The sequence below is a fragment of the Linepithema humile genome, chromosome 5 (genome assembly GCF_040581485.1).
Source record: "Linepithema humile isolate Giens D197 chromosome 5, Lhum_UNIL_v1.0, whole genome shotgun sequence".
Lineage (NCBI taxonomy): Eukaryota > Metazoa > Arthropoda > Insecta > Hymenoptera > Formicidae > Linepithema > Linepithema humile.
Window position 1 is genome coordinate 29,592,155 of NC_090132.1, and position 14,460 is coordinate 29,606,614.

General features: G+C 39.7%; 2 protein-coding genes across 4 annotated transcripts in view; one reads left to right on the plus strand and one right to left on the minus strand.

Moving 5' to 3' along the window:
- Positions 1-14,460, minus strand: part of Egfr (epidermal growth factor receptor) — a 136,081-nt gene that overhangs the window by 21,400 nt on the left and 100,221 nt on the right. For 2 of the 3 annotated variants that reach the window (XM_067356047.1, XM_067356046.1), the window contains exon 2: positions 1,679-2,013. The exons of the other annotated variant lie outside the window; for it this stretch is intronic. In XM_067356047.1, the coding sequence (XP_067212148.1) occupies positions 1,679-1,811 (133 nt within the window). In that variant the 5' untranslated portion in view covers positions 1,812-2,013. The remainder of the gene's footprint in view (positions 1-1,678; positions 2,014-14,460) is intronic. 3 annotated transcript variants of the gene reach the window in all.
- On the plus strand, positions 8,892-14,014 carry LOC105676021 (putative leucine-rich repeat-containing protein DDB_G0290503). Its single transcript, XM_067356049.1, has 2 exons — positions 8,892-9,477; positions 9,782-14,014. Exons 1-2 carry the CDS (start codon positions 9,426-9,428, stop codon positions 13,798-13,800), a joined length of 4,071 nt encoding a protein of 1,356 aa, XP_067212150.1. The 5' UTR covers positions 8,892-9,425; the 3' UTR covers positions 13,801-14,014.

The following is a 14,460-nucleotide window of genomic DNA, read 5'->3' on the forward strand; positions in this document are numbered from 1 at the left end:
CTAAAAGCCGACGAGTGGTGCAGCTTTCGACAAATTTGCCGCGAGCTTTTCTCGTTCTTTTTCTAGAGATTTGATAATAATAATTTTACGCAAAAGTGCTCGAATAAATTTCAATACATATATGCTGATAAAAGAAAAACAACACTCTTGAATAGTGAATAATAAATTTCAGAAAATTTGCATCTATTATTCATCGACCGGCAAAACATCATTCAGGCGGATGACGGCCAATTACAAGCGCTTTTATTTTCATAAAGCGTATAATAAATCAGAAAAAGGTTGAATTCGTATCATTCTGTTCTTCAGTGATTATCTGATAAAGAAGATCTGGAATATGCACCTGCTTTTATTTTGAATGTGCCATGGAGCAGCTGTCCGCTGCATTCGTATAAATTAAGGATGGATTAAAAAACTAGATTTTAAATTAAACTATCTGCAATTTTTATCTATCAAACGAAGCTACACTTGTCTTGAAACAAATGCTTTACATACCTAAAAAGTATTACATCAACAAAATATTACAAGCAGAAATATTACTATATATTATCAATTAAAAAATTACTGTATTGAATTAAATGCTATGAAATATGCCAATGTATAAATAATATATCTAAATCGCATATTATTCACATTTTAGCCGATTCCTTACTCGATATCACTTTCAATTTTACCTGTTTAATTCACATTGACATTTGATCAAATTTAACGAGGAAAACTACTGAAGCATACGAGACCGCGGTTTCCGCAAATGCGCGTGTGTGGTCAGTTCGAGCCGCGGTGTTGTGATAGTTGAGCGATAATAGACGCAACGGCGACTATCTCACAGCGGTCATCAACACCGACATAAACACCGCATCTTATGTGGGTCAAGCTCTCGTGAACCACGTGCCCGAGCGCAGACCGTACTCGATCACACGGAGATACCGTTCGCAGATGCGATTATCGCGATATTAGATACTCTCGACTAGAGAAGGTAAGAGGTGAGATTTAAGCGGCTTCCCCCATCCCTCTTTTTCCTCTTTCTCCTCTAGATATAGAAGAGGAACGGTACTCTCTTTACCTCGAGTAAAAGGGACTCTTTAACCAAGCGACGCCCACGTCGAGCCGACGCGCCGCTTCGCTTTCTACTTTTCCAGACGGCCCCGATGATCTACGACCGAGAGGTTCTCCGCTAGATAAAGCGGAGTACGTTCGTACCAGTCAAAAAGCTGCTTCGTAACGACGATACGCGTCGTATGCGCCAATAAATTACGTTACCCTTTGAGAGTAACGTTCACCAATGCTTGCGAGAGTTTCATTGTTTCTTTTTTTTATTCGCAACATGTTCACGTTCCGGCGAAATTTCCTCGCCGACGAACGTGAACATTTACGTCGAATAATAATTATGGCATATCTAAAGTAAGAATTGTGGAATAAATGTGAGCTGTAATACTCTCCAATGATCAAATTCATTATGAAATCCAACGGGATTCAAAACTTACTAAAAAATTTATGGTTATTTGTTTGAATATGTTATCTGTTTACAATTCCCGTCGATTCAATCATTGGAAAATATTGCGGTGTCGCATTCACTCCAGTTTTGTGCGAAAGAAAAGAATTGTGATCAATATTCCAGATGCAATATCGGAAGTTAATCACAATTCCGCTTTCGGGACTTCCGGCTGGAAGTAAAACTCACTTTTCCCTTTGACGAATTCTGAATTGAGATCCGCTGACACATCGTAGCTACCGGCGACGATCAGTAGAAGGAATGTCACGCCGAGGAGGTTGCAAATCGACAGCGCTCGTGGCTCGTGTCGGTGGTTGAACATGATGAGCTCTCATGCCCTTCGCGAACCCGTAGGCCTTACCAAGGTGACCTGAATGAGGATTTTCTCTTCTGCTTCGTGGGCCAGTCGACTGTCACGAACGAGAAAATCGGAGGAACTTCGTAGAACCGTTTCCGCCGCTGCCATCGCTCTCCCTTCTTCACCGTGCATGTCGCATGTCTGGCATCAAAGTAATCGCGATTGTCTGAAATGAGAAAAGTTATGATCAGTGGAAAAGCAGCGCACAATATCAAGAGCGTCGGCATTTAGCGTTGAACGCGGTTCTTTCATCTTCTAATATATTCCTCGCTTTTGTTTCTTCTTCAGGTTGAAAAAAAAATTCTCATGCTTCGCTTTAAGCTCCCGCTTGTCCGCAAGTTAATTATGTCTTTGACTTTTAGTGAGATAAGATATTGCATACATTAAACGGAAAAAAAGCTTAGAGTGCCTGAGGTAATAAAAAAATTTGGATAGTTATATTTGGAATTAAATACTTGGTAAAAATGCAATTTTTTTTTTTTATATGAATGCTAAGCGGGATGAAGCGCGGATGACAATCAGCATAAATCACTCTGCGTTGAAATCTCTTATTTTCATTAGCATCCGCAGAGGAATTGTGTTTCGCGAGTTACGCGTGTAAATCAATAACTATCAGCCACTAGGATGAGTTACGCCTGATTGCAGCACGCGTTCCTAACTACGGCGGCAACGATATTCATTATACACGTCTGAATTATGCTGTACCTGCATTTTTGATATTATCACACGTGCGCCCTTTGTACGCTACGTTGTAATAAATAATACGATAATATCGTACGCTAGCGTCTCAATTCATTTCAGCCATTCATAATTTTCAAATAGTTTGATTTAAATGCGACTCGACTTAATTAGCATAATAAATTTATCGACAAACTCACTTTTAAGAGCTACGCTTTTGCTACGGTAATTGCGGTTCATTCTCGCGATTTATAGAAGGTATTAAAATTAGATTCATTTTGCGTGACGAGCGTGGAGTTAAAAATACGTTTATTGCAATAATTGATCGTTTAACCTTACGTTTTTACTATGTAACCCGATTCAGATTGATTTAATCTGTATCAAAATCGGACAAATGGATTTTATACTTGATCTCCGTCCCTTGATCTCACAAAAAGCGTGTAACGAAACACGAAAAAACATCTACTCGCCTTTTAGACCGGCAGTTGTTGTGTCATCGCCTCGTTTAAGAACCACCATTTCGTTCTATGTATCGCGCTGGAAGACGTGTAAGAAAAAATCAAAAGGGACGAAGGAGAGAGAGAAAGAGAGAGAGAGAGACGAGGGGATGAAAACGAAGAAAGGAGGGGCGAAAATCGAAAAAGAGAAGAAGACAATGTAGCTAACAGCAGGTGTCTGCTCGCCCGTTCGTTTCTTCTTTCTCTCTCTCTTGTCTCTTCTTTCGTCCTCACCATCTCGTCGCTATCTCATCCAGAGAGACTATCCCGACACTCGCGCGGTTCTTACTCTTTGTTCTTTCGTGTTCGCACTCCCCGCGGAGTGGTGAACACGAGTTGCCTTATTCGGGCGTGACAAGCCGGATCAACTTAGACAAATGACGATCGAGTCGCGCGCGACGCCAGTCTGATTGCGGTGGTCTCGTTAAGGTCGCATCTGCAGATTGTCCCTATTAATTACGATCGATAGCCGGCGAACGAGCCGTCGGCGACGGAACACACCCGATCGTGTCGTCGCTCGTGATTGTCCCCGTTCGCCCGCGCGATTCCCCTGCGGTCGCCAGTGGTACCACGCTGTCTGCCGATCAGAAAGATCGTGGGAGTTATTTTGAGAGGAGGACCTCGGAGTGCAGTTCGAGTGACAGCGATCGCAACGTAACGCGGATCCGCGTATTTTCGCGAAAAACGATGCAGAAATTGGAGAACGGGAGAAATCCAATTAACATACTAATATATTATAAATTAAAATTGCAAAACTCTTTTGCATTTAGCGCTTAAAGGTTTTTTTTTTATATTCCAATAAATTTTATACTAATGAATTCAACACTTGGAAAAAAAATATCTTTATCTTGTGTAAAGTAACGAGTGTTCCTGATAAGCTACATCTGCAAATCAGAGATAAGTGTTTGCATAGCGCTGGCGATTTCGCCAGAAATGCGAAGACACGGCACGAATTACGAGCCTGCGAACCGGTTCCAGGACGTACCGTTCGAATGGCGGAATTAACCCGAACTGAAAAGGCTCAGGCGCCGTCGACGCTACGCTTAATTGCACGGATGATAGTCGGGAATTGTGCAAATTTTTATCGCTCTCGTCGATGGGATTTTAATCTTTTATTTATAGCTATCTCTAAAATATTTTAGATCTTTTTGTTGTTTGTCTCGCGATTTTATGAGGGTCCGTACAAAACGTGCGAAATCGTATACATAAGCCTAAGCTTAACACTAAACCTAAGCTTAATCTTAATTCTTATAGAGAGAAAAACAATAAAATGTATGAAAATAAGTTATTCACTTGTACGCTGTGTGAAACGGTGTAAGAAAATAATAATTTAAAAAAATTAATGACAAAAGAAAATGGACATTTTCTTGCTGAACAAGATTTTCGAAGAGAGTGTCACCTCCACAAATTGCATAATAAAAACCAATTAATGTTATTGCGGAGAAAAAGAGATATTTCATTCTCAATTTGCGACACGCCGCGACGTTTCAGTGCTGGAATTTCACCGCGATTAAGAAAGCTGTGAAATCTCGCGATAAGAAACAAAGCGGCATCAGCTCCGGTTACACGCGACAGCCGTCCGGTTGTAACGCAATAACGTTATAAACAATATCCACGCGACTCTCTCCGTCACCGCGATGCATTCTACGTATCGCCTCTGTCAGACTCTGGGCAAAGACCCGGCTCGTTTCTGATTACAACAGCTCACTTTGTGTTTCCAATTGAACGCAACATATACATATATATTGTGTGTGGCCCGGAATATTGATTTCAAAACAACGTATCACATATACTTCTCTAATTGATCCTTTAATATTTCATTTGCTACATATTTTCAAGACTATCGTGAATGTGATACGCGCGCGATTGAACATGACATAAACGATACTAGACAGTTTAATGGAAGTGTCTCAATTTTTAGCTCTCTGCTTAAAAATTTTACTTTGTAGTTCCCGGATTACATTGCAGATTTACTTAAAAGAATCCAGGTGTTATTAATTCTCCAAGTTTCTCCATCGTATCGCACTTTGAAGTGAAGCATATCGAAGGACCGAGAGCGAAGGTGCTCTCGCGCATTTCGTTTCTCATAAGCAAAATGCATTTGTCACTGTTGCGCCAAACAGATCATTACGCGCTCCTTGATACTTTTCGCAGTGACTAATCGCCGATCGTCTGAGGCGTGTCCGCTCCAGGCCTCGTTAACTTTTCACAACATGTACCTGCGTAATCTATCCCTCCCTCGCGCTTGATCCGATAAGCAATAAACGTCGAAGGCGCCCTGCAATGTCAGCCTCGCCGTGCACTCTCACATTTGTTGTTCGTAAACTGGCGTATGCATTGATCGCACGGGCATTTTATCAATGTCCGCAAAGGAAGATTAAGAGGCGTGGTTTTTCGTACAGATTCCTAGTGAGAACCGTCGTGTGAGAGAAGCGGAATTCTCTCTGAGTATCCGTTCAGTTTAATCAGATTGAACCAAATGTTTAATTTGCTTTCTTGAAAAAAAAGAAAATTTTGAAAAAGATTTCGGTGCATCTCTATTTATTTAACATTTTTTGAAAAATAGTAGAAAACTTGATATCGTTATTAGAGACATCAATTTCTCGATTTCATTAAGTTAATTATATTTCGCTCCAGTGCAACATTCATCTTGCATATTTTAGCAATTTTATTCACATTCCACACGACTTAGTATACGCGCAGCGATGACATATTATCACGAGTAGAGAAGAAGAAATACAATGAAAAGAAATGTTACACAAGAAAAGAAAGTCTGTTAGTCAACAAAAAGTTTGGAATTTGTGCTCGCAAATTCAAGGAGAATCTCTCAAGGAGCGACGAATGCAGAGCGTGGACGGCGAGGAGTACGAAAGACAATAAGAGAAAAGAGCCTTTGCCATGTGACGTCGTCGATCGTATATATCTTCGAGGGAACCTGCGTTCTTCGTCCTTCGTCTTTCTGGTCCTCATACCCCTCCGTCCCCTCGCGCAGTCGGACTCGGGCACAAAAGCGGCGTCTTTTGAGGGAGGGTCCGAAAGAAAAAGAGAGCCGGCGAAACACGGCGTGTAACCGTGTTAACTGCGCTGCTTATGCATTCATATCCTTGTTTCGCGACAACCTGCTGATTGTTTCCACAAAACGCGACAACCCCCTTGTAGCCGAGTGTCCGGGTCCGGTTTTTCGGCGGCTGCGAGGGAGATGCGGCCATAGGTGCCGCTATAGACGCGCGACCCCGCCAAGCAAAAAGGATCAATTTGTATGCGGGTGAACACTCCCTATTTCTGTCGCCATTCTTAACAGTGTCGGCCGTGTAACGTCTGCACGACAATAGTGACGGCGAGATATAAGGGCGCTCGGGAGATGCGTATGTGCGCCGGAAGACAAGCCTGGAGCAGCAGTGTACGAAGTTGCGCGAAGCAGAAGGAAAGAAAGAGAGAAAGTCGAGCAGAGTTTTGAAATTGCATCTGCCTTGTTAAAAAACAACCACATTCCTTTAGAGATGAGGCAAAATTAATAGAAATAGAATATAAAGGATAATTCCTACATCATTCTGATTTCTAAAAATAATTTAGGCGACAGATATGCGTATCTATTAACATTTCTGTCGACTAATTAGTATTTATAGTGTTACATGACACGGATCTGTTAATGATCTCAAATGACGTTTGAGATAGAAAAGATCTAAATCCAAACAATCTACCGGAGTTATATCGCTAACGAGGAAGTGTGGACAGAGTGCGACATGATTTACGGTTGTTTATCCGTGTGTATCTCTCGCCATATCATATATCCAATTTATCATCGCCAATAATCTGAGCAAAAGTGAAATTTAACTCAAGTAACGAAGAGAAGACGAGACGTATATAACTCCAAAGTCAAATATAAGTCTGTTATCTTTCGTAACATACGAATCTCACGAGTGCATATCCACATGACCCTTGCTGCTCTGATGTTTCCTCAAAGTCAGAATTTTTTCAAGGTGTGCACATGTCGCGACGCCTTATCAGCGGAGTGTCTAAACTCCCGATTAAGAGGCGCGATAAGACAAGCAGAGAGTTGCGTTTTCTCCACCGCCCGTGATGGGAAGGGCTGCGACATGCGCGCAAAATAAAATATACAAAATATGCGTAATGCAATTTGATCCAACATAAACAGAGAGAATGATAAATCCAAATGGCATAGTTTGGAAATGTAAAAAAAATGCACCACTAAAAAAATTTATTATTAATTATAAGTAGGTTTTTTTAGTTTTCATATAATTTATTCTATTTATCAGATTTTTATTGAATTTTCATTGAAACACACTTGCGAGATTGTGCAAAAGTATAGCTAAATTTTCTAATAATTCCCAATAAAGAGATATTTGTTTCGTTATGAATATAAAAATAAATATAAACATTGCTAATAGAAAACTTAACTTTCTCGCCAATTAACTTGAAGATGTATCCTGTTAAACTGCTCTATGTAGGACGAATTTAACACGGAAGAACATTTTTAATTTCATTATCGCTGTAGAATTGATCGCTTTCTTTTACCATAATTAATTCAATTGAATCAATTTTAATGTACGAAAAATTCTGAAAAAAAAATTCGCAATATTTTTGATTTGCAGCAAATGATAAATTCAATCCATGGGATTGCATTTTTCGGCGAATGGCGTATAGCGAAGACGATTAAGACTTGCCACGATTTTAGTAGCGCTATAAAGCTAATAATGTTGAAAGCGAGAACATAAAGCGATCTAGAGGAACGTGATGCCAGAAAGAGAGGCGGGTAAAACGAAAGAAAATAGTGGCGACCGTGGCTCGTTAGACACCCGCAGCTTCCTATTGGTTAACTCGCGTGAATTATGTTCGCGGTCCGCTAATAATGTTCGTGACTCCGTGATGGGCTTCCATGGAGTTTCGCGTTTGAAAAAGAGATATCGTGGCCACGACGGATGCGAGAGAACACGCCACGAAATACAGGATCGCCGCTCACGATCATCTCGCAAGCGAGAATCCAGTCGGAGCGTCGAGTCACGGATAACTTCTGCCGAGCCGACCTCCATACTTCGTGCAGCCCCACGGCGTGACTCCCCGGCTAAGTTCGCGTGAAAAGTTTCCGTGATCTTTCCCCTGGACGTATCTGCCGAACAGAATCTTGAGCGATTTCGTGCGAGGCAAGAAGAATGCATGCGATATGAAATATATTCACACCACAGGCTACAAGCGTACTTCCATGGAACGCTATTATATAGAAATATTTTTGGAATATTTTTGGAATCGTTAAATGTAAGATATTATGCGAATACTACGATATGAAGCTCCGTAAAACACAAAGTACTTAATATAATTATTTAATTTTGTCAGATGAGTGCAGCGAGTAATCATTTCACCTGAAATATTGCCGCAACTTGTTGCAAGTGAAAATTTTTGTCTCCAATTCTTTTCGGAATAATCGATTCGTGACTTTTCGGCGTGCACGTCGCTTCTCCGCGCTGCGGTGTATCAGCATAACGAATCGTGTGGGTATTATTTTCCGAGCTGCTCCGGCGAAGAACAAATTGCCGGTGGCAATGTGGGAAGATCAGCGACGCTACGCTGCATATTCTCGAGGTTCTTTCGAAGAGAAGATCGAGTGTGGCTCTATCCTGTAGGTAAGATTGCGCTGCAGGTCTAATCAATGCTTCCAACAGCTGGGCACGTTTCGCATCGTCCGATCCTCGGCGGATCGCAAATTGACGGTTCTGTCGAGGATCGAGCAGCAGGCAAGTGCCCGTCGTGGCCTCGCACCGTGAAGAAGTGTCGTGAGTAAGGCGACTGTGGTAGTCGAAGAGGATAAACCGTCCGAGCGGCATGGAAGTGGAGATCGCGAAGATAAACGTGTCCACTGTGGCATTGTGCCGCTCCGAGGGCCCCGTGTTAAAGTCGCGCCGGATTCTTATCCTCGAGATCAATCCTGGCTGGACGACATGCGCCGCTTTGAAAGTAACGCCGGTACCATTTTTGATAGACCGCGCGAAGGCGTCGATAATAGGCTGAGAAGACGTGCTTTGCATTGGAAACGTAAGCTTTAAGTGTGCAAATTTTAGAGCTCACCACTTATATCAACTAAATGTTCCGGAATGTAACGTGAGTTTCGCAATATGATCGAAATTTTAATTAAAAAATTTCTTATCGGCGAATAGTAAGACGAATAGGATGTAATTGATAAAATAAAAAATTGAAGTATTCTCACGAACTGTGCGATTCGTTTGTCTTGCGTGACATTTCTGTGACAAGATCGTTAGCCCCATCATGCTTCTGTGCATAAAATAAATAATCTCGTCAGTGAGTGCTCAATTAATTTGTATTCGGCAGTAGCGCAAAATCGAACGAGTATTCTTCGCTTATAATGCACATGTTTCATTAAGATTGTAAAATGAATCACCTAAAACATATTCGTATAAATGTTCCTCGTTGCGCTCCATCCAGTAAGTTCAAACAATCTACTCTAACATTTCTTGTGTGATTACTTTGTGCATGTATATCTATATTTTTAAAATATTATTTGTCATAAATAATATTTAAATTTCATGCTGCTTTGAAGCTAACCACTTTTAACTTACTTAATTTCATTTATAAATTTTCTAAACAATAAATTATATAATAAGTAAATAAATGTATATAATATTAAAATACAATATATATAATTACAAGTATGTAAGATATTTTTTATTACGTGATATTTTTCTACTATTTAATATTTAATAATTAATTATTATTATCATTATATAGATGCTGCTTTGCGTTATGGACATCATACAGGTGTAAATTGCGAAAATCGCCGGTTCAAATCTCAATTTTTAGGATCGAATGCATTGTCCGCAGCAAAGAAAAGTCATGGCATTGGTATTAAATATTCGGGACAATTTCGTCAAAACAGTCTGCGGCTTGTTTTCAAAGAAAGCAAAACAATTTGCAAGCAACGTAGCAGAACCAAGTCCAGCGTAACTTCGTTGAAGAAAAAATCATCGTTGAATAAGAAATTGCCACTGGAAAATACAGCGAGAACAGTGTGTCATTATTCTACGTGTCAGAACGTCATATTTAACAGAATTAACAAAGAACACGTGTCTCAAGAAGTTCCGATAATGAACAGTACGAAGAATACAAATCGTCATAACAGTTTCATCGCATCAGTTGAGAAACATCCTCGATCGTACGCAGAACTGATAGCCGATTACAGCAAAATTTTATACAAGGAATCCGCCTTAAGTTCACGAAATGATAGTCTTTATTTCAACAATACAATGCGCATGAGTCCATTCAGTACTTTCTCCACATCATCCTCGGCAAAGAAAATCATAAATATCAGTGAACATAACGGAGTACCGTGTGAAGAGCGAAAAGATGATTCACTTCTTCCCACTACTGCAGCTAAGTTCGACCGCTGCATTCGACGTGATAACGCAAACATTGACGAACGTCGCAATTTTCAACACTGCGACACGCATATCACCGAGGCAATAAATAAAAGCACCAATCAGAATTGCGTTGCAAATGATTTAACGGGCGACGATCAATCTTATATAAGATTAGTTGCCGATTGCAGTAAGTCTATGCGTAACATTCCGTTTTTAAATATTTCGAACGGTGGTTTACTGCCAAAGAGAAACGTATTGGCGAAAAATTCTCTTGAAACCTTCGCCACTCCGACGAGAAAAGCAAGCGGCACGAATACACCAGAGACAATCCCTCTTATCGCTGCAATGCCACTCGAGAAGAATATCAACGAACAGACAACTAATTCAAGGGAGGATTGGTTAGGAGAAATGGAGAACGTGATAAGTGACTTGAAAAGCTTCACTGGCAGAAAAAACGCAAAAACTGCGTCTAAGCCAGAAGAAAATGATATTTTGCAATTCGAGTCCAGTAATTCGCTGAACAGAGCTCACAGACTCACAGAGCTAATCGAAACTTACGAACGAAAGAAAGAAGATACAGTAGATGGAAAGTTGGATGATCAATTTAACAAAGTTCACAAGATGGAAAAACTTAATAAAGATCTGCGAAAGCATAATTATTCGCAATTTAACGACAAGACCTTGAATTCGCCGCGGTATTTCAGTAATGCAACAAACAATGCATCCGTAAGAAAGCATTCGACGCAGGTTCCGGCTGGCGATAGCAATATATTGAAGCAACCTCAGGTTAAACTGCGTATGGTGCCTTCTGAAAAAGAATCTATTGTGTCCATCAACGTGGACTCGGCTTCGACCGGACCGCTGGATCCTCAAAATCCTGCCTCCAAACAGCTCTCCGTCGTCGTCCAATCTGACCGAAAGGGGGATCTACAGTCGACGGAGAATCAGTGGAACATTCCGACACTCCAGAGAAGTAGCAAAAGTGCATCGCAGCGCAGTGACTTCGGTCCGATGCGCATTTCGATTAGCGAGGACTCCGCGCCGATCAAACAGATTGAGTTTTCAATCAACGGCAAACCGGTTTCGGAGCTGAAAAGCATCACCGCAAGGACGGAGAAGTTAGATGTGGTGAGCTCAGTGGACAAAATCGAGATCAGGATACCGTTCGCCAAGGACGAGGCGAACACGTTGAGCAAGTCAAAAGAGAACGACTTATCGAAGGGAACCGATTCGAACGTGGAGCAGATATTGAACGTACAAATATCCGCCAACTTTCAGAATAAATTCGCCAAGAGTAGCACTGAGGAGCCGGCAGAAACAATAAACACGATATCGACATTACCTTCGCAAACTTCCAAGACTCATTATGTGTTTAACAAACCTGCAAAGGCCTATGACGAAACTCTTGACACCAATAACGTGCAACAAAATGAATCTAACAATGCAACTGAAAAACCTATCAACAAGCATAAAATTTCAGATAATATTGGTTTTGAAATTCAACGCAAAACAACGAAGAAAAAAGCAACCGAAGAAGCAAATATTGAAACTGGAAAATTGAAAAAAATGACGAGCACCGTGCGATCTCCGGAGACGAATACGTACGATAAATATGAATCTTCTGATTCTCGCATTCCCTCGAAAATGGTACCTTGGTGGTCCTCCTCCGATTCTTTTAACAAGATAAAGAAAAAGGAGGATGATCGTAAACCACTCACGCCATTATCAAATCAAAATGAAAAAAAAACGACCTCGTCGGATTTGAATAAAAATCTTGTCACGGAATCTTCAATGTTGAAAGAAACGTCAGGCTCAAAAATACCGACAAAGAAAATTCAGTCGACAAACAACGAGATTATTGCAAAAAACAATTCTGACAATTTGACTTCTTGCTCGAATTCTTCAGAGCAATGTATAGAATCTAAACCCAATCTTCGATATTCGTATTTGTTTAGATTAAAACCGAATCGAGAAAATCCCGATATTATTCCTGATTTTATGGAAAATGATATAAAAATTGAAAATAACCAGATATCAATTGTAAAAAATAATGAAAAAGTTTCTGAGATTAAACAAATAAAATCAACTACAGTATCTACATCTGATACAATAAATACGCAAAGCAAACATGATATAGAAGATAAGGCACTTATCTTGTCAAGAAAATTCGAAGCACCAAATAGTGCGCAAGATTTATTATCAAAAAGAAATCAAGAGAAGGAACATAATGATTCGTTAAAGCAGACAAAATCAATCAATGAGATTTTCACTATAAAACCAAAGATACAAAATAATTTAGATGTTATAAAACCAATGAAAAAAGGAAAAGATGATACTTTGATTGATGACGTAAAAATATCATCGACAAAACCATCAGGATTAAATAATGAAATAAAAAAGATTCAAAATTCTCCAAATTTTAGCAATTCCTCGAAATTAGTGCAAGCGTTGGAAAACCAGGAAAAAATTCTTCAAGCAAATTTGAAATCATTATCGAAATCTAATACTGATAAAGCCGATTCTTTGCCAAGTTTAACAATTTCTTCAGAAACGACGCAAAAATCAGAAAAAACGATGGAACACGTTGAAACGCCAATAGAATTAAAGCAAAATAAACCGAACAATTTATCAAATATAAAGAATACTTCAGAAGTGACAATAATTAAAAAATTGGAAAAACTGAACTTGACATCGCCAAAATTAAAAGATAACTCAGCTAAAGAATTTACTTTGCATAAGAAAATAACAGACCAAAATAAATCACCCTTGGAAACCATAAACGAAATACAAACAAAATCGACTTCAAAAGTAAAAAATAATGTAGTAACTAAAGATTCGATAAATAAAAATATAAAAGACATATTAAGCACTGATCAATCTGCAGGTAAATTGAATAAAAAATCCGATGCAAAAATTATAGCAGCAAAGATTATAACGCAAAATCCCAAAAGCAAGAGTTTATTGTCAAAGGATAGCGAAGAAAATCATTTGCGAGAATTAAAGGCAAACAAGGATAGAGGAAGTTTTTCGGGATCAATTGGTTTTTTGAAAAAACCAAATGGTTCAGCTGGTTTTATATCGTCTGATTCGAAGATGCACACGAAATCCAGACAATCGAACGACAACTGCGCTTACGCGGGAAAATTAATTACAAAATCATCGTATTCGAACTCTGATAGGAAGGATGACGCATTATCGAACTCACAGCGAGCTGTATTCAAGATTCCACGAAATTTAAACAACGTTGACGATATGTTAGAACATCACGCACCAAGTGTAATCGGAAACGCTACGCCGTGGACAAATATGGACAGACCAGAGAAAAGCATGCTATATTCCGCATGGTTGCAACGATCTAGAAACGATATTAATAAGGAGAAATTATACTGATTCCATATATTGAGAAATTTTACAGATAGATGTGTTAAAAAAAAAAAATACATTAGTATATTTATATTATGCTAAATTACGCATTCATATTTCATTAACATCAGTCATTGATGTATTGCTAATTCTTGAGAGACTTTTATGACTAATAATCATGAATAAAATTGTTAGATATAATAAAGAGACATGTCAAAGAAACACGTGCGTTATCTATTGTCGTAATCGAATTATTCAGTCGCTTTGGAGAAGCGCTTAGAACAATCGCTAAACATCGATGCGACTTGCGCAAGAGCAAAGGTTCCTTAGACGGTTCTGCGTTTCGTCGGCGGGTCTTGAGAAAGCGCCGGATTGGGTAATTAAAATTCTCATTAAAGCCGTCGGCGGCATCTTGAAACGCGCCGCGGACAATAGGTCCGAAACGAGGCTGTGGGCCGAAGGGGTGGGACCGCGCCGAGGGGGCAGGTGGTGAAAGCACGAACGAAGCCAACTGACCATGAAGAAGGAACCTGCGTCAAACTCTCGTTTACTAATCGAGATATTTTGACTCCTTTAAGCTTATTCCTCATTTGTCCCGATCTTGTTATTGCCGATCATAAAATTCGCACTTTTTTTCACTATGCTAAAAACTTTATCTCAGCATCTGGCGATTCTAAACGTTGGAAT

Coding starts and splice junctions, on each gene's coding strand:
- LOC105676021 (XM_067356049.1), top strand. CDS start 9,426: ATGAATCACCTAAAACATATTCGTATAAATGTTCCTCGTTGCGCTCCA. Junction 9,478..9,781: donor TCCTCGTTGCGCTCCATCCA/GTAAGTTCAAAC, acceptor ATCATTATATAG/ATGCTGCTTTGCGTTATGGA.